We start from the raw sequence: 25,545 nt of genomic DNA on the forward strand, positions 1-25,545 counted from the left end.
AACAAAGATCTATCTTTATTAATTTTTAACTAAATAGATTATAGAGCTTTCCCTATCTCAAGACAGAAGTTTAAGGTAGGTGTGGCCCAGAACAGAAACCAGGAGCCCTGGATCTCAGTTCAGGTCTTCACCAGTCCCAAACCAAGTAAGTACTCAATCTCTCTGCTGGTCTCGATCTCTTCAAGCCCATACAAGGAAAGGAAGCTGAACCATTATGAGTGTTTCCACCTATAACATTTTGGGGAGGGGGGGCATCAGGGTTTCTCTGTAGTTTTTTTAGAGCCAGTCCTGGAACTAGCCTTGTAGACCAGACTAGCCTCGAATTCAGAGATCTGCCTGCCTCTGCCTCCCGAGTGCTGGAATTAAAGGTGTGCGCCACTGCTGCCCGGCATCCACCTATAACATTTTAAAAGCAGATGTCTACACTGGGGGGAGAAGGAATTAAAGGCTTTAATGAGAAAAAATTATTAATATAATTCTGGATCCAGAAATTGCCTGGCTCAGGGAGTTAACCTTATCAATCTCAATTTATTAAGGGGCAGGAGGCTTGGTGGGTAGGAACCAAAGCTACCTACAGTGAAATTAAGCTGTTCCCAAATGAACGCTGCTGAGGTGTGATCTACCCAGAGTGTTAAGCCACTTACCAGCAGCATGAAATCACAGTACCAAAACTGTTGTAAAAACTTCACTTTCCCACAACTGTGATTTGCAGAGAGGGTGCAGAGCTGAGAATGCTGCGTCTGTGGCCATCTGTCCCACCCTAGTCCCCAGAGAGGCGTGGGGGGAGTGTGAAAAGCCACCAGGTGCCATGTAAATTCAGCCACCAATGTCACATATCCATCATGAGCCTAGCATTTGCAGGTTGCTAGGGATAAGCAGGAAGCCTGGCATTCTAAAAAGGCTTACCAATTCATCCAAACCTTTCAAGCTTTCCCTGAGCTTCCCTCTATGACAGGCACAGTGCTGAGGACATGCCACAAAATAGTGTAGATGTCACCACCATTACATGCTTGCCAAATGTTTCCCACTCAAGGCTGGGAAGGAACTGTCCGCTGAAGAGGGGCAAAGAGAACTACAGGCCTCTCAGTGGCGTGTATGACGTGCATAAGTCCTGCAACAACAACAACAAATTGCTTCCCCGTCTATCAAGTAGAGAAAGCGCATCCCATGTCATAGGATTCCTCACAGAGACTAGCAAAGTTGTGCCCTCTGGCCACCAGAGTCTACAGCCCTATCTTTATTTCATCACAAGTCTTGTTTAGTCATCAGCACAACTTCCAAATCAGATTCCAGGTGCTTAAGTTGGCTCTGAAAAGTCCCCAAAGGCCCAAGTGTGAAAAGTGTAGCCTTCACCCTGTGATATGACTGGGAGGTCAGAGGGGGACAGTCCCTAGGTACAAGCCCATGTCATGGGGGGCACCTACAAACAAACTTGTCAAACCCCATTCTCTTCCTTTTTTCTTTTGCTTTTTGATAATGAAGGGAGTAATTTCACTCTGCCATGTGCTGCCCTCATGATGTCCTGCCTCACTAAGGCTCAAAATAACAGCAGCAAACAATGGACTAGAACCTCAACACTGTAAGCTCTCTTTTATCCCTCCGTCTTACTCCCTCTTTTCCCTTTCTCTTTTGTTGTGGGAAGAGGGGACCAGGTCTTACTTTATAGCACAGGCTGACATCAATCTTTCAATTCTTCGGCCTCCACCTTCTGAACACCCAGTCTTTTCTCTTTATAAGCTGATTTCCTAAGAAGTTTGTTAACATGAAGGAAGATAATACATATAACGGGATGTATTATGCACTGGATACAAAGAAGACAGGGTTGCCATAAGTCAGTAGATAAAGGTGCTTGTTGCCAAGCCTGACCATCCATATGGTGGAGGGAAAGAACAAATTCCTGTAGATTGTCCTCTGACCTATTCACACACTGTGGGTCACATGCACCTGTACACACACAGCCCACATAAATAAATAAATAGTTTTTAAGAGATGAAGAACCAGAGCCAGTGAGATGGCTTATTGGATAAAACCACTTGTCATGCAAGCATAAGGATCTGAGTACAATCCTCAGAACCCACAAAAAGTTGGATGCAATAGCTTGTATGTGTAATCTCTCCTACTGTGAGATGGGAGGCAGAAACAAGAGAATCTCCCTGCCAGGCAATGGTGGCACACACCTTTAATCCCAGCACTCAGGAGGCAGAGGCAGAGACAAGTGGATCTCCGAGTCTAAGGCCAGTCTGGTGTAAAAGAATGAGTTCTGGAACGGATAAGACTACATGGGAAAAAAAGAGAGAGAGAGAATCTCCCAGAAGTTTATAGGCCAACTAGCCTGGAATATACAGACTAGACTCCCAAAAACTCTACTCTAGCCTCCAATGCAGACTGTAACATACAAGCCACATTCACACACATCATACACACAGTTTATTTTTAATTTAAAAAAAAGAAGAGACTCATCCAGCCCAGACTCCCCCCAAGTCAACTTTATGAGCTGAAGTGGGATGGGTGTGCACAGAATAGATGACGAGCAAAAGAAAGGTCTGCAATGGATTTACAAAGAGATGACCTATAGTTTACTGACATGGATTTGGGTTTCAACACTCATTGAGGGTGTCAAAGGGACTCCCCAGTGAAGACAGTACAAGCAGGGGCCAGCGTCCCTGAAAAAGATGTTTAAATGAACCTTAAGCTGATTCCCAACATCTGGCTTCAGTCACTGAGGTATCATCTCCTAGTTCACAAAGGCCAGTGACTGCCCTTCCTCACTGTGCCTCCCCACCCAGGTGTACACATACATGCAAAGCCCAGGAAATCCTCCTTAAACTGTGGAGAAAAAAGTGGAACTTCCTGGTGGTGCTGGTCAGGCAGATGGCCAGCCACAAGGCAGGAGGAGTCTATATTAGGATGCTCTATGCAGTTGTTTCCTAGGCACCTTTTGCAGACTCCTGTTTCACTGAAAATAATTCTTTTGCTTCCTGCATATCACAAAGATTCCAAGTATGTCCGGTGTTGCTCTATTCTGAGTCTGTGTGGATGAAGAACAGGTTCCAGCACAGGAGGCTCTCTGGAAAGTGAGAATTTTCTCTCAGCTCACCTGAAAGAGATTAAAGTCCCTGGGCTGGGGTCTGGCCTGCCCACTACCATTAGTTCTGTTAATCACAGAACACTGTTTACACCGCAGAGTGTAGGAATCCTTTCTGTTGGGAATGTTTTAACACCCGTTTTATAGATGCGGAAACAGCTAAGGATATGAAAACACCTGCATAAGACCACAAGGATAGTAAGAAACAGAATCACAATTCACACTTAAATTGGCTGGAGTCAAACCTTTCTGCTATGCAGCACCAGCAGAAACTGTGCCTCTCAGAGCACAGATTTAAAATAGAACTGCTATGCAAATGCCAACTTCTTTTAACCTTCTTTGTAGTCCCAGATTCTTTCTCTGCCAAAAGTCAGGACTACAGAAGGTATCTCTAAAGTTCCTTTCAAGAATAAAATTTAGCTCAAAGTTCAGTGACATGAGATACTAGTTATTGATCTTGTACAGGTTTCCTATTGCTGTAACCCAGCTCCAATTAATATTTCTATTAAAATTATTTTTTTAAAAAAGAATAAAAGTTAATCTATCTACTTGGAACTTGAAAGTATGCTTAATGGTGACCCATCTGGTCTACATCCTAAGAGATGAAGTCATTACCATCAATACCACTCTCCAGAGAAGCAGCCTGAGTACAGGATGGTCAAGTGTCGAGCTAACAGTTATACAAGGGAAGGAGCACAGAGCACATACTTCACACACAGCACCTCCACTCCAAGGCTCTAAGGCCTGAAGACTGAAAAGGCTGAAGACTAAATTTTAGACTCCTCTAGACTCAGGTGAACCACAGAAAGAGAGACAGTTCATTCTGAATCCTCTTAGAATGATAGACTTTGCACTGAACAGCCTGCACACAAGGGCCACCAAGCAGAGTAGCATCTTCCTCAGATCATCTATACTTGGGCCTTCCCAAAACAATGATTCTCTGGATACGCCGCTCCCTAACCACATAATCTAGCCAGATGTCAGAGCTCCTAGATCCCTTCCAGCTGTTCCCACCATCACTAAAGTCCTTTCTCTTCCTGTCTTTGCACTCCAGGAAGACACTTTTGTGGATACTTTCCATCATTCTAATGTCTCTACTTTAACTGATCTGAGAATAATCATACATAGGACTTTAACATTTTAGAAGAAACTCAAAACTATTTCTCAGTTTCTAAAGGGCAATTTTCTAAACCCTGAATCTGTTAATTACACTGGCGTCCTAAAAATATTATCTCAGTACAATGCCTCCTTTTTACTCCCACATGCCCATCCCCCAAATGCACACACATACGCTTCAGACTGCCACTTAGACACTGGAGAGTATAATTTAAATGTCTTTAATAGCTTGACTCAAGGGACATTTATATATGACTCTTCAATTTACATCGGAGCTATGATCTAAAAAGAAGCCTTTACTGAATTCAGACTAAATAGGCAAATGCATAGAAGGCAAATACTGGCAACGAAATCCAGATGAGAATTTAAAATTCATTCAACTTATCCATAATATCTGCATTTAAAAAAAATTGTGAAGCTCTCATTATATAGTACTGACTGGCCTATAGATGATACATAGACCAGGCTGGCCTTGAACTCACAGAGATCCACCTGCCTCTGCCTCCAGAGTACTGAGATTAAAAGCATGCAACACCACACCCAGGCCCATCTTTTGGTTTTCATCTGAAGTCCTTTTAGGGTCAGGCATGGTGCACATGCCTTTGGTCCCAGTACTCAGGAGAAGGGGGCAGACCAGTCAAAGCTTCATAGTGAGTCCCTATCTAAATAAATAAATAAATAAATAAATTCTTTTTGGTCCATCTTGCAAGCCAATGCCTGGTTTATTAGATGTGTACCTAACATCAGTTTAATGAACATTAAGTATCTTAATCTTTAACAAACAAATTAGAAGCCCACTGTAATTTTGGAGCTAGGTATGGTGGTACATGCCTATAAACCCAACACTTGGTAGGCTGAGGAAAGAGGATTAAAAGAAAAAAAAAAATCCACTGTAATTTTGGTCATAATCTAAATCTATTTGACCTATACAAATGCCATATATGTCTACAGCAAATAACAGGCAGCTGCTAGTATTCGAAGCAGATAAACCTCTGTCATTTGACTGTTTGTTTGGAAGACAGATGGTTAGCAGCTGCAAGTTCAATTACAAAATGCCTGGAAGGAAGGCAGAGAAGGAAGCAGAAGGATCCAAGTGCCACTTCATATATTAAGCGTGGAATTCCTTTCCAACAAACATCTTTCATTCCCTTGGGGGAAGCCAACCCGGATATGCCCTTTGAACTTGAGAGAAAAGCTTCAGAAGAAAGAATCTAACTATAGGCTAAGTGAAGCTAGAGGCAGAGGAAAGTCACTCCTTTTAAATATCTCCATTCTATGATCTGTGTTAAGGAAAAATGGAGGGCATGGGAGACTCCACTGTGCAGCCAGGCTGACAGCCTAGATTAAGTGTGTGTGTTGGTTGAACACATCATCTCCTTTTTCCCCTCATTGTATCCTTTACAAAGTAAGGAGCAAAAATTAACTAAAGAACAAAACTGACTGACTTCTAGACCAGCACTCACAGACATTATATGATGATGGAAATGGTCTACATGTATGCTACCCAATACAGTCACCATAGTAGCCGTTAAGCATTTTATGGGGGACTAGTGTGGCTGAGAAACTGGTATTTAAACTGTACTAGATTTTAGTTAATTTAGATATAAATAGCTACTTGTGGGTAATGTCTAGTTTTGAATACTACAGCTCTACAAAACCCTCCTGCATTTTACACAGTGAGATGGGGATGGTGTTAAATTATTGCTGATGTAGGCTCTAAACCTAGATCCAGTATACCAGAAATCACTCAGTTTCCCTGAGCTTCACATCCTCAATTGGTATAATGGACTCTGAGGGCTGCCCTTGCAGAGTGTTGGTAACTGCCAGCTGTTTCTCAGTTCCCCTTTTAGTCTTCAGACTCCATCCTACCAGTCTTCCACACATCAATTTTTATTCCCTTCCAGACCGAAAGCTCCGGTTCTCACACGCAGTCCTGTCTATCAAGAAGGCAACTAGCCCAAGAGTTGTCCAGGCCTGCAGCTGTAATTCTGGTAATGTAAGGCTTGGTACCTCCGGAACCGCTGATTTCCGCTCACCCTCTGTCCCCTCTGCTGCTCCACATGGTTAGCAGTGACTTACACTCCTCCTGGGACTGGGTATCGAGTGCACTCAAAACACCTGTTGCTTGTTTCTGGTACTTTCCTAACTCTCTCCCCTTGCCTTCCCCTTACTAAGAATGGTATGACTTTTTTTTTTTTCACATGGAAATGCCTTAGGACTTTAAAAAATTACCACACTCAGAAATAGGAATGGAACAAATTGCATTATGGCTAACCTAGAAATAATTTAATTACTGAAATTAAACAAGGTCAAAGAGACTGTTATAGAAGGATGTTCCAGTATAAGAATAATAAAAGTAAGCTGGGTAGTGGTAGTGCCTTTAATCCCAGCACTCGGGAGGCAGAAGCAGGGGATCTCTGAGTTCGAGGCCAGCCTGGTCTACAGAATGAGTTCCAAGACAGCCAGGAATATACAGACAAACCCACTTGGAAAAAACAGCAAGAAGAAAATAAAAGTGCCAAGGTCTCTATGTTAATATAATGTGGTAAGAAGTTTAGTCCAGGTAGTTCGTTGGTCTTTCCTGAAACTGAGGTGCCAGCCATCTCTGTAGAGACAGTTTTTTGTTTTTTTTTTACTTCAACAACTACGTTTTTATCTTTATTCCATTTATATGTGTGTCTGTGAGTACTGAGCAAAGTGTAAATAGAAGTCAGTTCTCATCTTCCACCAGGTGGATCCCAGGGTCATCCAGGAAGACAGGTGCCCTAAATTGCTAAAACAAATGACCAAAGTTTATTAAGAGACACAAATGAGTAACTAAGCAGACAAAATTTTCTGTAATATTAATAATTATTGGAATGTTAAGTGGCTTTACTCTTCCTGTCTCTCTACCACACCACAAAGCCAAAAGGGGAGAAAGCAGGGTTGAAAGATAGGCTGGCACTGTGTGTGGATTTGAATAAGCCATTATACAAAATGTTTACAGTTAGCTAAGAATTCCTGATAACTTTCTAAAGTCTTATCTATCTGACAAGGGCATTTTCCAAGGGACTGTTTACCAGAGGGAAACACAAAAGCAAAGAGAACAAATAATTTAAACTCTAAACTCAATGCAGTGAATGCCTCTCATTTATTTTGTTTTGTTTACGTTTGTATTTCTGGGTATCAAACCTAGTAACTCACATGATCTACTTTTAAACTGACTTCAACATGCCAACCATAACTCAATAAAAAAGGAAACATAATCATCCTGGATTCACACAAAACTATAAAGACAACAACAGGCTAATTAGCCAGGCTTGTCCCTAAAACTCCCCAGATTTTAAGATTACACCTAACTCTGGAGCCTAGATAGATGTTATAACTCTGTTATATTCTTTCTCAAAAAGGAATGCATTTAAGAGTATCTGAGATACTGAAATTTTCTTATGAACAGTTACACTCAAGAAGTCAATTTCAAAAGGGAATTCATTTTGAGGAGACCACTGCTTCTACAACTGACATCATAACTGTTAAAACAGGCTCTCTCACTAGGGATGAACAAAGGCCCTTGTCCCCCCATTCTCTGCCTTCTTTCTTTCCTTCCTTTCTTCCTTTTCTTTTTAAGACAAGGTCCCACAATTCCAGGCTCATACTGCTCCATGTAGTGTATGTCTTTAATCTCAGTTCTCTGTGAGTTCAAAGTCAGCCTAGTCTAACAAGTTCCACACCAGCCAGAGCCTAGAATTGTGGAACCTTGTTAAAAGAGAAGGGGAGGGGAGGGGAGGGGAGAGGAGGGGAGGGGAGGGGAGGGGAGGGGAGGAGAGGAGAGGAAAGAAAGAAAAGAAAGGAATGAAGGGAGGGAGGGAGGGAGGGAGGGAGGGAGGGAGGGAGGGAGAGAGAAAGGAAAGAAAAGGAAGAAAGGAAGGGAGGGAAAGAGGGAGGGAGGGAGGGAGGGAGGGAGGGCAGAGAAAGGAAAGAAAAGGAAGAAAGGAAGGGAGGGAGGGAAGGAGGGAAAGGAATGGAAGGCAGGGGACAGGTTACACAAAGAAATACTATCTGGAAAGAAAAAAATGGAGGGAAAGAATATTAGATAAAGTTACCAAATATCAGCACTGAGGAAACTTAGCAACTTTATAAGTCATTAAGTGTCTGAAATCATGCTATAGCCACAGATAGGGTAAAAGCCCAACTGTCTCCCGCTCCTGCAGTGGGAGTGCAGCAAGTTCCTTCCCCTCCTTGGTGAAAGTACCAGGCTAGAGTGTGAAAAGCCACAAGTCCCCACCCACTTCTAACAGCTGACAGAACTAAAATGTCCCTTCAGGAGATCCTCTGGAAGCCTCACTCATGATACCCACTCAGTGTTCCCGAGACTCAGAGCTGACCCTGAGAGCAACCAGACAGCTGATAGGAAAACTACATCTTGCAGACAAAGCCTATAAATCCAGAAATGAGTATAGTCAATCAACTGTAATATACTTAACAAAGCACAGACTATGAACACTTCATTCAAATCAAACTATAACTGATGGAAAACACAAATTTAAAATGTTCAATTAAAATAGCATCAAATATTAACTTAGGAAATGAGAACAATACTCAAAAGAAAATAATCAGACCAGAAAAAGAAGGCCAGGAGCACAAGAACACCGGTAAGATATCCTGTAAAAATGCTGAGGTTTCCTTAACACCATCAACTTAAAAAAGAAAAAAGAAAAAAAAAAAAAAAAGACTATCCAAGCTACTAAAGCGCTGGTTTAAAAATATATAATAAACCAAAATACCATAAAAAAACAAGTAAAAGCTTGAAAATAAACAGATGAAAATTTAATAAAACCCATAAAACAGTAGAATGTGAAGTAGGGAAAAAATTAAGCTCAGTTGGTAAGGCTCTAATATACTAATTAATGCCACATGGGACAAAGGGAGCGCAAAACGGCTACAAGGAAGCCACGCACTCCAGCTAGTTTGGAGAGGAAGCAAATGTCTAATACTAATGAAAAATAGGCTATCCCGTACACATGGCAAACTTGTGAAGGTTTAAAAGGAAAATAGTATTTCTTAATTCAACAATAAACATATTGGGGCAATGTAAAAAAATCATATAATTTATAAAACTTTAAAATCAAAGCACAAGCCAGGAATTGTGTGGCTCGTGGCTCATGCCTCATGCCTGACATCCCAGCCCTTGGTAGGCTAGGTAAGGTGATCTATCCTTAGTGAACAATCTGTATAAGATTCTGTCTCAAAAGAACAAAGGGGGGGGGGGTGTTAAGCATATTGTAGGAAGGGGGTTCTCACATGTGACTGGAATAAATGTTCAGCTAGTAAACAGTACAACCCCAACCTACCTCTCCAGCTTCATCTCCTGTGACCTGCTGGGATGACTGTTTCAGAGCTGACTGCCTATTCCCTCCAGACACATCTCAAGCTTCCCTCTGGTGTGAACCACTCTCATCCAGCGCTTCCTGCCATGCCCCTCCCCCATTCCCATGGAAATCCTAGCTATCCTTCAAGATCCAGTTCAAATGTCATCACCTCTCATCTCCCGGATGTCCCGGAGAAGAGTGCTACAGGGCTCTCTTTGTAATAACCCTTCTTTTGGGTTACTTTTCTTACTCTACAGACATTTTGTTCTCCTCCACTGCAACCACTTCTTCCCTTTCCATATTACATCTAAAGAGTCTTAGAGACAGAGATTCTCTTACCCATCTGAGTCACCTACCAAAAGCTAGCTCCCAGCACAGAACATTCACTAAGACCTCAATAAATACTCAACTAACATGAAAAGTAGAAAATAACTCATTTCAAAATTATGGTGAATAACTAAAGGAAAGCAACTGGCTATTTAAAGTAACCCTTATACTGACTGTGAACTATGCAAAAAAAAAAAAAACCTACCTAAAAGAAAACTTCCCAAGCTTCAAAGAAACAGCTAAAATATTATAATCAGTTCAACTGATTTGTTTTTAATAATTTATTTGCATATTATTTATTTATTTATTTATGTACATAGTTGTTTTTGCCTGCATGTATGTGTCTGTGTGAGGGTGTTGTATCCCCTGGAACACAACTTACAGTTTGTGAGCTACAATGTGGGTACTGGGAATTGAACCTCCAGGTCCTCTGGAAGAGCAGGCAGTGCTCTTAACCACTGAGCCATCACTCCACCCCCAACCTATTTTTAGAATTACAAAAGCAGCAGGGTTTATTGCCTGTGATTTGGTAATTTTTGCTTTTGTTTTTCAAGACAGATTCTCCCTGAGTAACAGCCCTGGCTGTCCTGGAACTCATCATGTAGACCAGACTGGCCTCCAACTCACAGAGATCCACCTGCCTCTTCTTCCAGAGTTCTGAGATTAAAGATGTGAACTACCATGCCCAGCATAATTTGGTAAATTTATGCAAAAGAAAAATAAAATGTATTAGTTTGAAAACATTTACAAGAGTATCATTAAATAATAAAACCCTGGAAATCATGACTGTGCTGCACAGTTTAATGACAACTTGACACAAGCTAAAGTCATCTAAGGGAGAAAACCTTAAGAAAATGCCTCCATAAAATAGGGCTGTAGGCTGGCTGGGTGGTGGTGGCGCACACCTTTAATCCCAGCATTTGGTAGGCAGAGGTAGGTGGATCTTTGTGAGTACAAAGCCAGCCTGGTCTACAAGAGCTAATTCCAGGACAGGCTTCAAAGGTACAGTGAAACCCTGTCCAAAAAAAGAAAGGAAAGAAAAAGAAAAAGAAAGGACAGGCTGAGCAAGCCATGGAAAGCAAAAAAAAAAAAAAAAAAAAAAAAAAAAACAGCACCCCCTTCATGGCCTCTGCATTAGCTCCTGTCTCTAGATTCCTGCCCTGTGCCCTGTATGAGTAGTCCTGTCCTGACTGACTTCAGTGATTGGACTACGGATGTGGAAGCTAAATAAAACCTTTCCTTCCCAAGTTGCTTTTGGTCATGGCTAAACTAAGACAATGACACACACATTCCATCGCTGCAATATGGGGGCAGAAATAGTTGGATCTTTGTGAGTTAGAGGCCAGCTTGATCTACGATTTCCAGGCCACTCAGTGTATAGACTGGGCCCTACAACTTAGGGCTACATATCAAGACCTTTTCTTTTTTAAAAAAAAAAACAACAACAAACCTGGAAATGATCTAAATGACCAAGGGCATTTGCATAGAAAGCCAAACTTTACCACATCTACTCTTCAGTCAACTAACGTGGCAAGTGTGATGAGTAGTCCATGCGTAGTCAGGAGCAATCATCAACTAGCTAGCTAAACCGGGCATGGGAGTACAACACACCTATAATCCCAGCTCTTGGGAATTAGAAACAAAGAAGCCCAAGTTTGAGATCAGACTTTAGCTACATGCTTTGATCCTGTATCAAAGCAAAAGATCTAAAAAATGCTGGCCAGATGGCACAAGTAAAGTTACATCAATCCTGATGAACTGAGTTCAATCCTGGGCCCTACATGGTAGAATGAGAGAACCCCCTCTGGCCAAGTTGTCCTCTGACCTGCGTGTGCACACACACACACAGAGACAGACAGACAGACACACACACACACACAACAGCGAAGACTAAATAAGTAAATAATAAACAAATTTGTTAAAATAAAAACGCACATAATAGCATAAGTACAAGTGGAGAATCTGACTGTCTCTACATCAAGATTTCTAGAGCTGTCCTAAAAATAAAAAGTCAACTGTTCAGAGAGAAAAGAAAAAGCTACTGCCTCGTCCACTCTTTGTTCAGCTCCCCACCCCCTACTTAATCCGACTCCTCTCTGACATCAAAGCAGGATGCCTCTGACAAAGAGAGGGAGACCTGAGGCAGGATCAACATTTTCAAATGTGGCCCTTTATCAGGACTCAGAACACCCGCTCTTTTAAAACAGAACTCCATTCATCCAGGCAGGAGTTAACTCAGCAAACAGGTATATCAGCCCACAAATAGCTCTCCTGGGATCCGGGATAAGACAGGACACAGAACATGAGGTTTTAAAATAAGTAAGGAAGTACATAAATAAATAAACAAACAAACAAATAAAGCAGCTCTCTCTCTCAAGCCGGCAGTGGTCGCAAATGTCTACAATCCCAGCACCAAAGGGAGACTGAGAGAAGGTGACTCTGGAGTTAGAGGCTAGCCTAGCCTTGGGTAAGAGTCAGGACAGCCAGAGCTACGTTACACAAAGAAACCCTGTGTCAAAAAATAAAAACAAGCCGGGTGGCGGTGACACACACCTGTAATCCTAGCACTCTGGAGGCAGAGGCAGGCGGATCCTTGTGAGTTCGAGGCCAGCCTGGTCTAAAAGAGCTAGACCCAGAACAGGCTCCAAAGCTACAAAGATACCCTGTCTTGAAAAACCACAAAGAAACAAAAAACAAAACAAACAAAAAATAAAATAAAATACAAGAGGAAAACCAAGCCTGGTACTGGAAATCTAGCAAACTACCCAGAGTAAGTGAAGCCATGGATCTTGAAGGACCTACACTATTTACTAAAACATCATAATCCCTAACAACAATCTAAACATTTGTCATTGTACCCTCAGAAAAGTCCTCAACCTTCATCAAGGAAACTTCTCTTTGCAACAGAAAGAACATTATAGAAAACCACCACCAATCAAAATGGAGAGTTGCGGAGTCCAGACTCAACGGATACATTTACAAAACACTCACACACCTAAAGCTCAGGGAACATTGTGGAAGAAGGAAAAGGGGGCAGAAAGATTTTAAAAGTCAGATGATCAGGGACTTTGCAGTGAGACTGGTATCCTAGTAACATCAGAAACTACACCCATCAAGTCTCACCAATATGACTGCCTAAGCATGAGCTGAACAAGAACACCAATGGGGATATTTTGTTTGTGCTATAACAAATAAAGCTTGCCTGAGGGTCAGAGTGTGGAGCAAGCTACCAGTTAGCCACAGAGGCCAAGCAGTGGTGGCACACACTGCATTTGGGAGGTAGAGGCAGACTGGATCTCTGTGACTTCGAGGTCACCCTGGGTTACACTAGATTGATCCAGTCTCAAAGAAAAACAGAGTCCTGCTGTGGTGGTTCACACCTTTAATACCAGTACTTGGGAGTCACACACTTTTAATCCCAACACTAGGAAGGTGGAAGCAGGAAGGGATATGGCTTGGTGGAGGGGTGGAATATAAGGCCGGAGAAGACAGGAGCTCAAAGCATTCAGTCTGAAGACTTGTAGAGACAGGACAAACCATTCAGTCTGAGGATCTCACAGAGGTAAGAACTAGTGGCTGGCTGCTCTGCTTCTCTGATCTTTCAGCTTTCACTGCCTAACTAATATCTGACTCTGGGTTTTTATTATTAAGATCAATTAGAACTTGAGCAACACTAATGCACATGCCAAAGCAGATGTGCAGAAAGTCCATGAGATCTCAATCCTACAGACAACTAAAGAATGCTGGGAGTGGACAAATAGTTTTCTCCAGGGAAGAACATAGCAATTGATTATCCAATACCAAATGGTCAGTTCTGAAACATACATATGAATAACATTATACAGACTGAATAGGTTATATTTATGAATATATACGTATATACACATATGTGTATAACAACAATTAATGAAAAAAGATGACATTAAATAGAGCAAGGAAGAGTATACAGGAGGTTTTGGAGGAAGAAAAGGAGAAATGATGTAATTATATTAATTATATTAATTGCAAAAAGAAAAGAAAAACTTTGGGGATATTTTTGGTTTTTTTTTTTCCAAGACAGGGTTTCTCTGTGTAACAGCCTTGGCTGTCCTGGAACTAGCTTTGCAGACCAGGCGGGCCTTGAACTCATAGAGACCCACCTGCCTCTGCTCCCAAGTGTTAGAATTAAAGGCATGTGCTGTCACTGCCCACCACCATCTGGCCCAAGGGAAAAAAATTTAGAAACAAATGCTGGGTAAAAAAATATTAGTATTAAGTGGCAGCAGCCTAGATGGTTTTTCAAAGCTGGCAGTTTCTGAGAAGGATCAACAGAAACAAAACTGGAACCCTGAGATTTCTCCTCAGGCCTACCTCATTGTTTTCCCATTTGTGGGTTTTCTGGGTTCGGTTTCTCAAAATGACTGCAAGATTGTTTAACCCAGACTTCAAGATGCTGGTGGAATCAACCACTCACACTGAGGAAAGTTGTCAAGGAGTTTGAAGAGTTCTAGTAGGCCCTGTCATGGCAAACAAGGATCTGATGAGCCTTGCCCTTCCCCCATTCCCTTTTCCTTGCTAAACTGTTGCATTACATAGCTGAAGGTAGCCACCAAGGTCTATTCCCTTATTTAGCCACTTCCTCCTCCAGAGGCCAACTACCAAGGTCCAGCTATCAAAGTTGAAATCCAACAATCAAAAGCCCCCTTTTGGCTGCCCTGATTAAATGCCCAATTAAAACACCTCACCCTAACGGGGTTTCCCCTTTTCCCTTGAAAAACTGCCATGGCCTGTCTCCTCTCTACCTAGAGGCAGTCCTTTGTCCCTCCAGGGCAAATATTCCTTTTCCCTTCTCCCTAGTGCTCTGTCTGCTGTCTGTCTCTTAGGCTCCACCCTTTGTCCCTCTGGGGCAAATAAGAGAACATGTGCTGAGAATCTGGTCTTGATATGTCCTGATTCTCTGCTTGTGGATGTGGGTATCTGTTCTTTCTCCTTGGAGATGGGATCTCACTGAAACACCCAGATGGGTCTTGAAATCCTGAACTCAATCTCCTACCTCATACTTCTGAGTAGCTGAGAAACAAGAATATAGCACTAAACTAAGACCAGGCTTGGTCTTCTCAACTCTACTGATAATGCTCTGCTTCATCAGTATTGCCAACCCAGAGGCCCACACTGGTGTTTCCCTAGTAGGTAAAGGGGAGACGAATGTAAATAAAAATTTGTATGACAATGTAGTATGTATAAAAATGTTCAATTCATTAAAAACAATGACACTGAAATTGAGTCTGGTGGTACAAGCCTGTATCCCAAGTTACTTGGGAGGCTGAGGCAGGAAAATCATAAGTTGAAGGCCTTCCAGTCCTATAGAGTAACTTCAAGGCCAGCCTGGACCACTCATTGAGACCCTGTCTCAAAATGAAAACATTAAAAAAAGTACAGAATAGGGGCTCAGTAGTTAATAATACTGTCTGCTCTTCCACTTCCAAAGGACAGAGGTTTGCTGTGGGATAATCCTTCTGTACACTGAGATGTCTGTTGCTCTCACTGGTTGATAATAAAAGCTGATTTGGTCTATAGCAAGGCAAAATAAGGCTAGGAAGGAAAGCCAAACAAAGATACATGGAGAAGGAAGGGCAGAGTCAAGGGAGACCCAAGTCAGCTGTCCAAGAAGCAAGATGCCTAAGGACTGGTAAAGCCACATGGTAATACATAATAGAAATGAGTTAACTTAAATGTAAGAGCTATTAGTAATATGTCAGAGTTATCAGCCAAACATTTATAATTAATATAAGCCTCTGTGTGATAATTTGGGAAACAGCTGCCAGGAGACAAGACTTAGTTTACAGAAGTTCAATTCCCAGCACCTACACAACAGCTCACAACCATTTGAAACTCCAGCCACAGGAGATGCCTTCTTCTGGCTTCAGAGAGCACCAGGCAAACTTGTAATGCACAGACATATATGCAGAAAAAATGTATACATACGCCAGGCATGGTGGTGCACACCTTTATTCTCAGTACTCATGAGGCAGAGGCAGGGGGATCTCTTGAGTTTGGGGTCAGCCTGCTCTAGAGTGAGTTCCAGAACAGTCACGGTTACACAGAAAAACCCTGTCTCAAACAAAAACAAATAAATAAAATAGAATATATAAAATATTTTTTTCTTGAGACAGGGTTTCTCTGTGTAGCTCTGCCTGTCCTGGAACTTTCTCTGTAGACCAGGCTGGCTTCGAACTCAAGGAACCACCTGCCTCAGCCTTCTGAGGGCTGGAATTCAAGGCATGCTAAACCACAGCTCAGCATAAAATTTTTTAAAGCAAGAAATAAAAATAAAAGGAACAGGGGATATGTTCATAGACAGAATGCTTGCCTGACATAAAAGTTCCTGGGTCCAACCCACAAAGAGACTATACATAATGTGACATTTATTACAAAACAAGAGACCAAAAGCACAAAGGAGTTAAAAATGAAAAAAAAAAGGGACTGACAATTAAAACTGACATAAGCCTAGGAACAAATTTTGCTCACTAGGTATTGTAATCTTATTAGGAATTTTTGCAAACAAGAAAAAGTGGGATTAAGCCAGGTGGTGGTGGCACATGCCTTCAATCCAAGCACTCAGGAGACAGAAAGGCAGATGGATCTCTGAATTCAAGCCCAGTCTGGTCTACAGAATGAATTCCAGAACAGTCAGAGATACACAAAGAAACTCTGTCTTGGGAAGAAGAGAGGAAGGGAGGAAGGGAGGGAGGGAGGGAGGGAGGGAAGGAGGGAGGGAGGGAGGGAGGGAGGGCGAGCAGGAAGGGAATAGAGGGAAATATTATGGCCCATACCTGTAATCCCAGTTTCTGGGGAGTCTGAGGCTAGTGAACACAGAAGTTAGAGGCCCACCTTGGCAAAACTTTGTTGAGAGAGATAGACTACAGCCTCAGATGAACCTTAAGACCAGTGGTAGCATTCATTTATTTAGCACAGGTACTGGACAAGAAACTAGCTAACTGCAGAATAGTCGGTCCTGGTCCTTACAGCAAGTAAATATGATAGCAATTTTAAAACAAAAATCAAATCATGCAGGACTAGTGAGTGATACAGGTCAATGGTACAGCGGCTATTTAGCATGTGTAAGTCTCTGAACATGATCTCTAGCACTGGGGGGAATAAGTATGCATTGGTGTGTCATTGGGCTGGAGGTACAGCTTGGTGGTAGAATGCTGAGTAAGACCTAAGTTTGAACCTCAGCACCACTCACTAAGAAAGGGGGATCAGTCAACCAAGCAAAAAACTGAGGCAGGATGTTAAAGGAACATGTGAGCCCGATAAAACAAGTTAAGGAGCAGTGTTCTGAGCGCAAAGTGAGGACAGTAAGGAACAACTTCAGTATGGCATAGATGGGTAAAGGTAGGAAACAGGAAAATCAAACTGAATACATAGTAAGTGAGGGCTATCAGCTATTCTATATTAGTATTTTCTCACTTTCTTTCAAAGGTGCATCAATACATGAGAATAAAATGCTGTGTCTCCTGAGACAGGGTCTCATGTAGCCCAGGCTGGCCTCAAACATCATTGCAGATGACCTGGAACTCTTAATTCTCTTAAGCCTTTACCTTCAAGTACTCTGCCCAGTCCATTCGGTGTTTAAAGATCAAATTCAAGTCATCGCGAATGCTAGGCAGGCACTCTACCAAACGAACCACATCCCCATTCTAGGCAGTCATTTTTAAGAGTCTCTTTCCCACTTTTGTGTCTGCTAAAGCAGCAGAGACATTCTTCTCAAGGACACATGCCTCAGAAGACCTCATTTTTCACCGAAGCTGTTCTAAAGGACAGCACCAGTATTAGTTACTGCTTTAATGAATCAAGGGAAACATCCAAGTTCAAAATTCAATGCAAAAGCAGTTCAAAACCTCCAAGTGATCAGGGTACAAGCACATAAACCAGACATGGCAGTAACCCATCTATAACCACAACACTCAGGAGGAAGAGACAGGAGAATGCAGAGTTCCATACTGACCTACACAGCAAGATTTTTCCTTAAACAAAGGCTGAGGATACAGCATAGTGGTAAAGCTTTTGCTTAATATGGTCAAGTCCATGTATTCAATTTCTAGCATTGCAAAATAAGTACTTAAACTCGTCTTATCATTCATGTTTCCTTGTATTTGTTTGTTTGTTTGTTTTCAAGACAGGGTTTCTCTCTACAGACCAGGCTGGCCTCGAACTCACAGAGATCCTCCTGCCTCTGCCTCCCAAATGCTGGGATTAAAGGAGTACACCAACCACCTCCTGGCTTTCATGTTCCCTTTTTGATGTATGTATGACTAACAGATGTATGTATGACTAACAGATGTATGTATGACTGCTAAAACCTGCAAGATTTATAATTTGTCCTAATGTAATAATTAAGTCCTTTTTGTTTTGGTTTCTGTTTGTTTGTTTTGTTTTGTTTTTTTGAGACAGGGTTTCTCTGTGTATTTTTGGCTGTCCTGGAATTTCCTCTGTAGTCCAGGCTAGCTTCAAACTCAGAGATCGACCTGCCTCTGCCTACCAAATGTTGGGATTAAAAGCATGCACCACCTCTGCCCATACTTGATTTTAATATTTTTGAACATTTTGTTTATCTTTTGTATGTGTATGGTGTTTTGCCTGAATGTATGTTTGTGTATCACACGCATTCAGTGCCCATGGAAGCTGAAGATATTGCTATCTTGGGACTGAAGTTAGTCAGTTGTGAACCACCATATAGGCCCTCTGGAAAGGCAGTCACATGCTCTTAACCACTGAGCTATCTTCTAGCCTCTTATTTTTGAAGCAAGGTCTCAATGTGCATCCCTGGCTAGCCTGGAGCTTGCTATTCAGACCAAGCTGGTCTCAAACTCATAGTGATCTGCTTGTTTCTCCTTCCACTGCACTGGGATTAAAAGTATGTGCTACCCTGCCTAATTTAATAATTAAGGTAGAAACTGTCCAATCACTTTCATCAGCAAATGACTACAGTACCCACTCTATGCCAGGAAGACCTAACCATGACGAGGTCTGCATTTTAGTGGGGGCAGAGGACAGACAGGCATGTGCCATACAACGGCAATGGCCAGCAATACAAAGAAAAATGATAGGAGGAGAAAGTTCAAGCAGCAGTCACTCTAAGATGGAGATGTGTCTAACCCATCAAACAGAGGACTCTGAAGCCCAGAGTGAGAAAAACAGTGGAAAAAAAACTGAAGAACTGATGAGGTCAGGTGAAGTTGGCCAGGGTGAACCATTAACATCCCACAGTACAGATAAGGAAGCTAACAATGAAAATGCAAGGGACTCAGCTATCATCAAATAAAAAGTTAAGTCCTGAGAGACGGCTGACCTTAGCACTTCAATTTCTACTGAGAACACAAAGCTTCTCCTCACAAAGATTCAAAGTATTGTTTTAGAGAAAACAAAGAGGGCCAGAAAGATGGCTCAGCAGGTAAGGGCACCTAGTACTAAGTACAATAACCTAAGTTTGAATCCTGAAACCCACATAGTAGGAGAGTCCCCCAAAGCTATCCCCAAATCCCCACTTTGTGTGCTGTGGCAGGCATGCAAACACACACACACACACACACACACACACACACACATTGAGTTGGGTGGGACTTTTGGGTGGGACTTTATTCTACTGCAATAGAACCATGTGGGGGGGAACCAACAAAACAACATATTGTGTGTGTGTGTGTGTGTGTGTGTGTGTGTAAATGTATATACAATCACAAGCAAATCACAAAGAGTAACCTGATGCAGAAATAAGATGTAAGTATGTACGTCTATTCTCAAGAAGAGTCACTCCCTACAAAAGCAGCAGCACTGATGATGCCACAGAACTTTAAACCTATGGAAGGTGAAAGCCCCAGATTCATGATCCTATAATGAACTTCTAAGGGCAATTTTCTTTTAAATGTATTTTACAAGTTTTGGTTTTGTTCTCATCTTTTTCTTTCCCTATTTTAAAACACCAGCAATAATTTTTTTCAAAAACTTGCTATGGGGCAGATATGAGGCACATGCCTTTAATCCCACACTTGGAAGGCAGAGGCAGGTGAATCTCTGAATCTGGGGCCAGTCTGGTCTACAAAGTGAGTTCCAGGTCAGCTAGGGCTACACAAAGAAATCCTGTCTTGAAAAACCAAAATTAAATAAGTAAGTATACTTGCTATGATACACATTTTCACCTTATTTACATACAATGCTAGATTACACATTTTGTAAACACTAAAATAGTTCTCATTCATTTTCTTTACTTTCACAAAGCTAATTACCCCTCACTCAATATCCACACTGCCTTTGGAATCACAGGTTTCTTAAAATCTCAGTCCAGCCAGGCAGTGGAGACACACACCTTTAATTCAGCACTTGGGAAGCAGAGACAAGAGGATATCTCTGTAACTTCGAGGCCAGCCTGGTCTACAGAGGGAGTTCCAGAACAGGCTCCAAAGCTACAGAGAAACCCTGTCTCAAAAAACCAATAAATGGATGGATGGAGGGATGGATGGATGGATGGATGGATGGATAAAATCTCAGTCCTGTCAGTAACTGCATGCAAAGTGGTGACCAGGGCACATTTTGAATGGCTGCCTACAGACTGAGGCTGTCCATGATAGTACTTCAGATGACTACAGTTGTGGAAGTTAAGTATAGTTACCAACCATGGAGATGTAGGTATATATACACTGTGCTTTTTAACCTGTTTTTTTATTAATATGGTTTTTCTATTTATAACTGCTATATCATAGAATTCATTTCTAGAGCTAGTCATATTTGTAAAAATATATGTTGTGATTGACTGTTTTACTGTGTAAAGTGGCCTATGAAATATTACTGTACTTATTTTTCCTCAAATAAATTTCCATTTTAAATGTAAAAAAGTAATAAGTAAATTAAAATGTAATAGAAAATATATAAAGAAAATAAAGGCTGGGTATGGTGGCACACACCATTAATCCTAATACTGGGAAGAGTTCAAGGCTAGCCTGGTCTATATCATGAGTTCCAGGAAAGGCTCCAAAGCTACTGAGAAACACTGTTTTGAAAAACAAAAACAAAAACAAAAACAAAAACAAAAAAAGAGGAGACATGGGGAAGGGACATAGTTTAGGTCTGTGAGGATAGGATTTTTAAGCAAAGGTGACAACCACTTCTTCCCTAGCAAGGAGAAGGGGAAAGATGAACTACAAAGGAAACAGCATGTGCAAAAGGCCAGGGGGAGTACAGCCCATCTCTGGAGGAAGCAAAGAGGGCAGGAGAAAGAAGCCACAGGAAATGTGGTTAGAGAAGAGAAGGGTGGGGGCACAGGCAGGGATAGGGCATAGGCAGGCAGCTCACTCAGAGTTCCTCAGTCCAGCATGAGGAGTTGGGTGGGACTTTTGGGTGGGACTTTATTCTACTGCAATAGAACCATGTGGGGGGGAACCAACAAAACAACAACGAAACCTTATTTCTAATTTATTGCATTATAATATATAGGAGTCTAGCAATATGCTCGAATATTTTAAGTAAGAAAGGTATCTTTACATTTTTTCCCCCAGAGACTCCTAAAAGTTACATCAACTGCAGGGCCCATATTACTAGCTTCTTTCTTGAATCCTTGAATGAGTAAGAGCTATGTTAACGGCAGTCTCAAGGTATGGAGGGGGGCAGCCTTGACATTGTGACACCAAGAATTCTTTCACCCATCAGTGAACATTTTCTTCTTCCTCTTCCTTACTTCACATTGTCTTACGTTCGAATCGACCACTGGTGTAAACACAACGATCAGAAGCACAAGCGTTCTTTCTGCTGACAGCCCAAGACAGCAGAGGGCGAAACGTGAAGCTGTGCACAGCTCATCAGTCCCTGCAGCACCCCCACCCCACCCCAATTAGTGCTAGGAAACAAGGGGGAACAGTCCCTGTTTGTCTCCAGCAGCCTACACAGAAATATCTCCTATTGTCACCCAGCAGTGAGTCACGGAGGTAAATGCAGACTGCACAGAAAACCAGGCTAAAGGGCTGTCTGTCAAGAGGCACCTTAACACACCCAAACTGCACCATCAATGAACATGACCTGTCAAAGGTCCACCAGCCTTCTCAACAACCAATAAAAGGCATCCGAGGGGGATAGTTTGGGAAGGTTCAAGTTGGTTCTATGATTGCAACCAGTTGCTCTGGGGAGGAAAAAAAAAAAAAAAAAGCCTAGGCCCAGAGAACATAAGAGACTTGTCCGGGCTCACAAAACTGCAAGTAACAGAGCCAGGCTTCAAATCCAGCCTGATCGGCACACAGCCTCTAAAGCTAACTACTGTTTAGAACCTCCCAATTTCATCCAAATTTTTCTGCCATCAACTCGGAGGTAGTTTCTTCTAATATTCCAGATTCTGTTTCTCAAAACAAACAAACAAACAAACAAACAAAAACCAAAACGTCAGGCAGTGGTAGTACATGCCTTTGATCCCAGCACTTGGGATGTAGAGGCAGGTGGATCTCTGTGAGCTCAAGGCCAACCTGGTCTACATAGTGAGTTCTAGGACACCAACAGGTACACAGAGAGACCTGTTTCAAACAAGGCAAAATTTTTAATTTAAAAAAAAAAATTATTGGCTGGGTGGTGGTGGTGCATGCCTTCAGTCCTAGCACCAGCACTCAGGAGGCAGAGGCAGGTAAATCTCTGCGTCTGAGGCCAGCCTGATCTACAGAAGAAGGCCCAGGACACCCACGGTTACACAGGGAAACCCTGTCTCAAAAATAAACAAATAAATAAGTTTAAGAAAATATTTTATTATTATGTGTGAATATGCACATTCCACCGTATTTGCGTGGAAGTCAGAGGCTAAATCTCAGGAGTTGATTAGGTTCGTCCATTGCAGGGTCTGGGAACTGAACTCAGGTCACCAGGTGTGCACAGCAAGCGCTTTTACAGAGCTATTTCTCTGACACCCCCTACCCAATGCTTTTCATGAAACCTCTCTTCCCTTTCCAAGGCTACAGCTACAATGTCAAAATTAACAAGAGAATGAATGACAACAGGTATTTCCACTTTCAAACCCAAAAATTTGAAGGAAGATAAAGCCCTAACCTTTGACAAGAATCCACAAGGAACAAAATTTATCCTCAGGGCTGGACAGATGGCTCAGCAGTTTAAAAATTACAAGCTCTTACTGTTTTTGCAGGGGACAGGGGACCTGAGTTCAGCTCCCAGTAGCCACAGCCCATAACTGCCTCTAAATAGTCCAGGGAATCCGATGCCTCTAGCCTCCAAAAGCACCTTCACACAGGCCAACACACATACTCGTGCATAATTAAAAACAAAATCATTTCAAAAACAAGCTTGTGCTAATTTAACATAGTAGCAACTGCCTGTAATTCCAACATCACAAAGATAAGTCAGGAGAATTTCAGTTCTATACCAGCCTGAGTTACATATACAGACCCTGCCCATCCCACTCCACCCTCTCAAAAACATCTGTCTTGAACATAGTTACCGAAGAATACCTCGCCCTGAAAGGGGGTGGGGGGGGGGCTACTGTCTGTTTTAAAGGGCAAAATGCTGTATGTACAAAATGAACAAATGCTCGTGATGCTGCTCAAAGACATATGCTACAAGTCAATGGTTAAAAACAATTGCCAGGAGCTGAGGAGGACCTAAAGAAGGGATGTGTCTGAAGCAGGTCTTAACCTGGTTAAGCTCACACAAACCCACTATCAGCCCTGCCAGCATTGTAGGTTTCAATGCAAGTCACCATCCTGACAACAGGTCCCGAGTTATTAAAATCTAGGGAAAGGGGAGAGTTACAATAATCTCCAAAGGGTAGAATGCCCGAAGCTACTTTCATTTTGTCAGATACCTCAAAGACTCCCGTCGTCAGGTAAAGATGAAGAATTCAATCATGTCTAGTTATTTCTCCATCTAGTCTGAGTGTCTCTCCCACAGATGGAACCCAACAGGTGGGCTCAAACTCCCCACCCCAAATACCCTTATGAAATAAATTGTACGCAAAACCGGCCTCTGCAGATACCGAGCACCTTTGGTTTGGCTTCCACGGTCATCGTTCTTAGTCTCAGGTTAATTTCCGGCTCGCAGTTAACTAAGCAAAGCCAGAAAAACTGGTGAGGGGATGGACTGTCGCATGAACAGCCGGTCAGATGAGGAGAGACTCTTCCCTCGAACAAGGCAGTACCCAAGGAGGCCATGGACAGAGAATCCTCAAAGTGAGCCAGGTAACAGCCATGAGGAAGTCTGTGCACACACGCCCCCGCTGGCCAGGCGATCAACCGGCCAGAAGGCCCCACAGGTGTCAGACACCAAGAGTAATGGGGCTCCCCCATCCCAAGTCCACACTCAGACCCTGGGGAGGTATCAAAGGCGCAGAAACGACCTGAATTTGCTCTGCGTCCCGTTACAGGCCAGAATCCCAGATAGCCGGGGAAACACATTAGGTTTCGTTTTTCTTGAGCGAAAATTGAGACCGGTGGCCAGGGGCGACACACTGGGTTGGAAAAGAGGGGGATCGGGACTCGCGGGTGCACAGCCGGTGTGAGTCAAGCGCGCAATCAGTGCTTAGTCACCGATAGCCCGGCGGCCGGAGTTCCTCGCCCCCCGCCAGCCGGGGCCGTACGTGACGGAGCCGAGCCTGGTGGTGGCGGCCTCCCGGCCACTCCCGGTACTCACTCGGCCGAGCTGGTCCCGTTAACCGCCGAGCCATCGGGGGTCGGGTTCAGCTGGATGGGCGTCGGCTTCTTCTTGGGCATCTTGCAGCGAGGAAGCAGCCTGCAACTCGGCGGGGAGCGCGCGGCCGCTTCTCGTTTCCTCCCCGGGTTCTGCCCGGCGTCGGGGTGGCTCTGTCAGCCGCACGCTCCTGGGACCCTCCGCCCAACCCACGCGGGTAACCAGCTGCGCGCGCTCGGCGGTCCGGGACTCTTTCGCCTCAGCGCACGCGTTCCTTGGGCTCCGGCGGCCCCGCTACGCACTCCCCACAGCTTGGCTAGAGATGCAGCCCCAGAAAAAGTACGGCCACTGCCGTCACCGCACTCCGAGCCGCGGCGCACAGACGTCCCAGTGGGACTGGAGGGCGGGGGAGGGGCGGGGAACGAGGCAAGCCCCGCCCCCACGGGGCTGCTGCGCTTCCCTCACACCCGCCTGACTCCGCCCCCGTCATTTCGCCGAGAGCCAATGGGAACTAAGCTCAGCGGCAGATGACGCGGAAATACGTCACGGGGGCGCGGCGCGCTAGTCTGGGGGCGGGGTGAGAGAAAGGCTTCCGGGCGCCCTCTGCTGACCAGAGGCGCCCTGCGGAATGGCGAAGGAGGTTCTTGCTCGCAGTTCCTCGTACCTCTGCCTGGTGCTGCTCGGCCTCTTTATGCCTATACCTCGCCTCCCTTAGGCTGGGTCACATTGGCCCAGATGAAATGAATCAGAAAAGGACCCTTTTACGTGTCCTGAGGCCAAGCTGAATAGAGTAACAGAAAACTAAACTTGTCAAGAGCCTGGGGTATAAACTTAATCCCCGTACAAGAGGCAAAAGCAGGCTGATGTCTGTGGGTTCCAGTTCAGTTTGTTCTACATAGCAAGTTCAAGGCCAACCAGGGATACATTGTGATACTGTGCCTCAAAAATAAAACTTTCAAAAGACTCCTTAAACCAAACTGGTATGATTTGTGTGTGTGTGTGTGTGTGTGTGTGCTACTAAAA

The 25,545-nt window shown here is 43.3% G+C and overlaps 1 protein-coding gene across 1 annotated transcript in view; it reads right to left on the reverse strand.

Moving 5' to 3' along the window:
• Map2k1 (mitogen-activated protein kinase kinase 1) overlaps nucleotides 1-24,923 on the reverse strand; it is a 71,564-nt gene extending 46,641 nt beyond the window's left edge. Inside the window, exon 1 of the mRNA XM_048424404.3 lies at nucleotides 24,526-24,923. Coding sequence (XP_048280361.1) covers nucleotides 24,526-24,605 — 80 coding nt within the window. The 5' untranslated portion in view covers nucleotides 24,606-24,923. The remainder of the gene's footprint in view (nucleotides 1-24,525) is intronic.
• Between the last annotated feature and the right edge of the window lie 622 nt (nucleotides 24,924-25,545).

Source organism: Myodes glareolus, chromosome 4, assembly GCF_982192425.1.
Source record: "Myodes glareolus chromosome 4, mMyoGla1.1, whole genome shotgun sequence".
NCBI classification, from domain to species: domain Eukaryota; kingdom Metazoa; phylum Chordata; class Mammalia; order Rodentia; family Cricetidae; genus Myodes; species Myodes glareolus.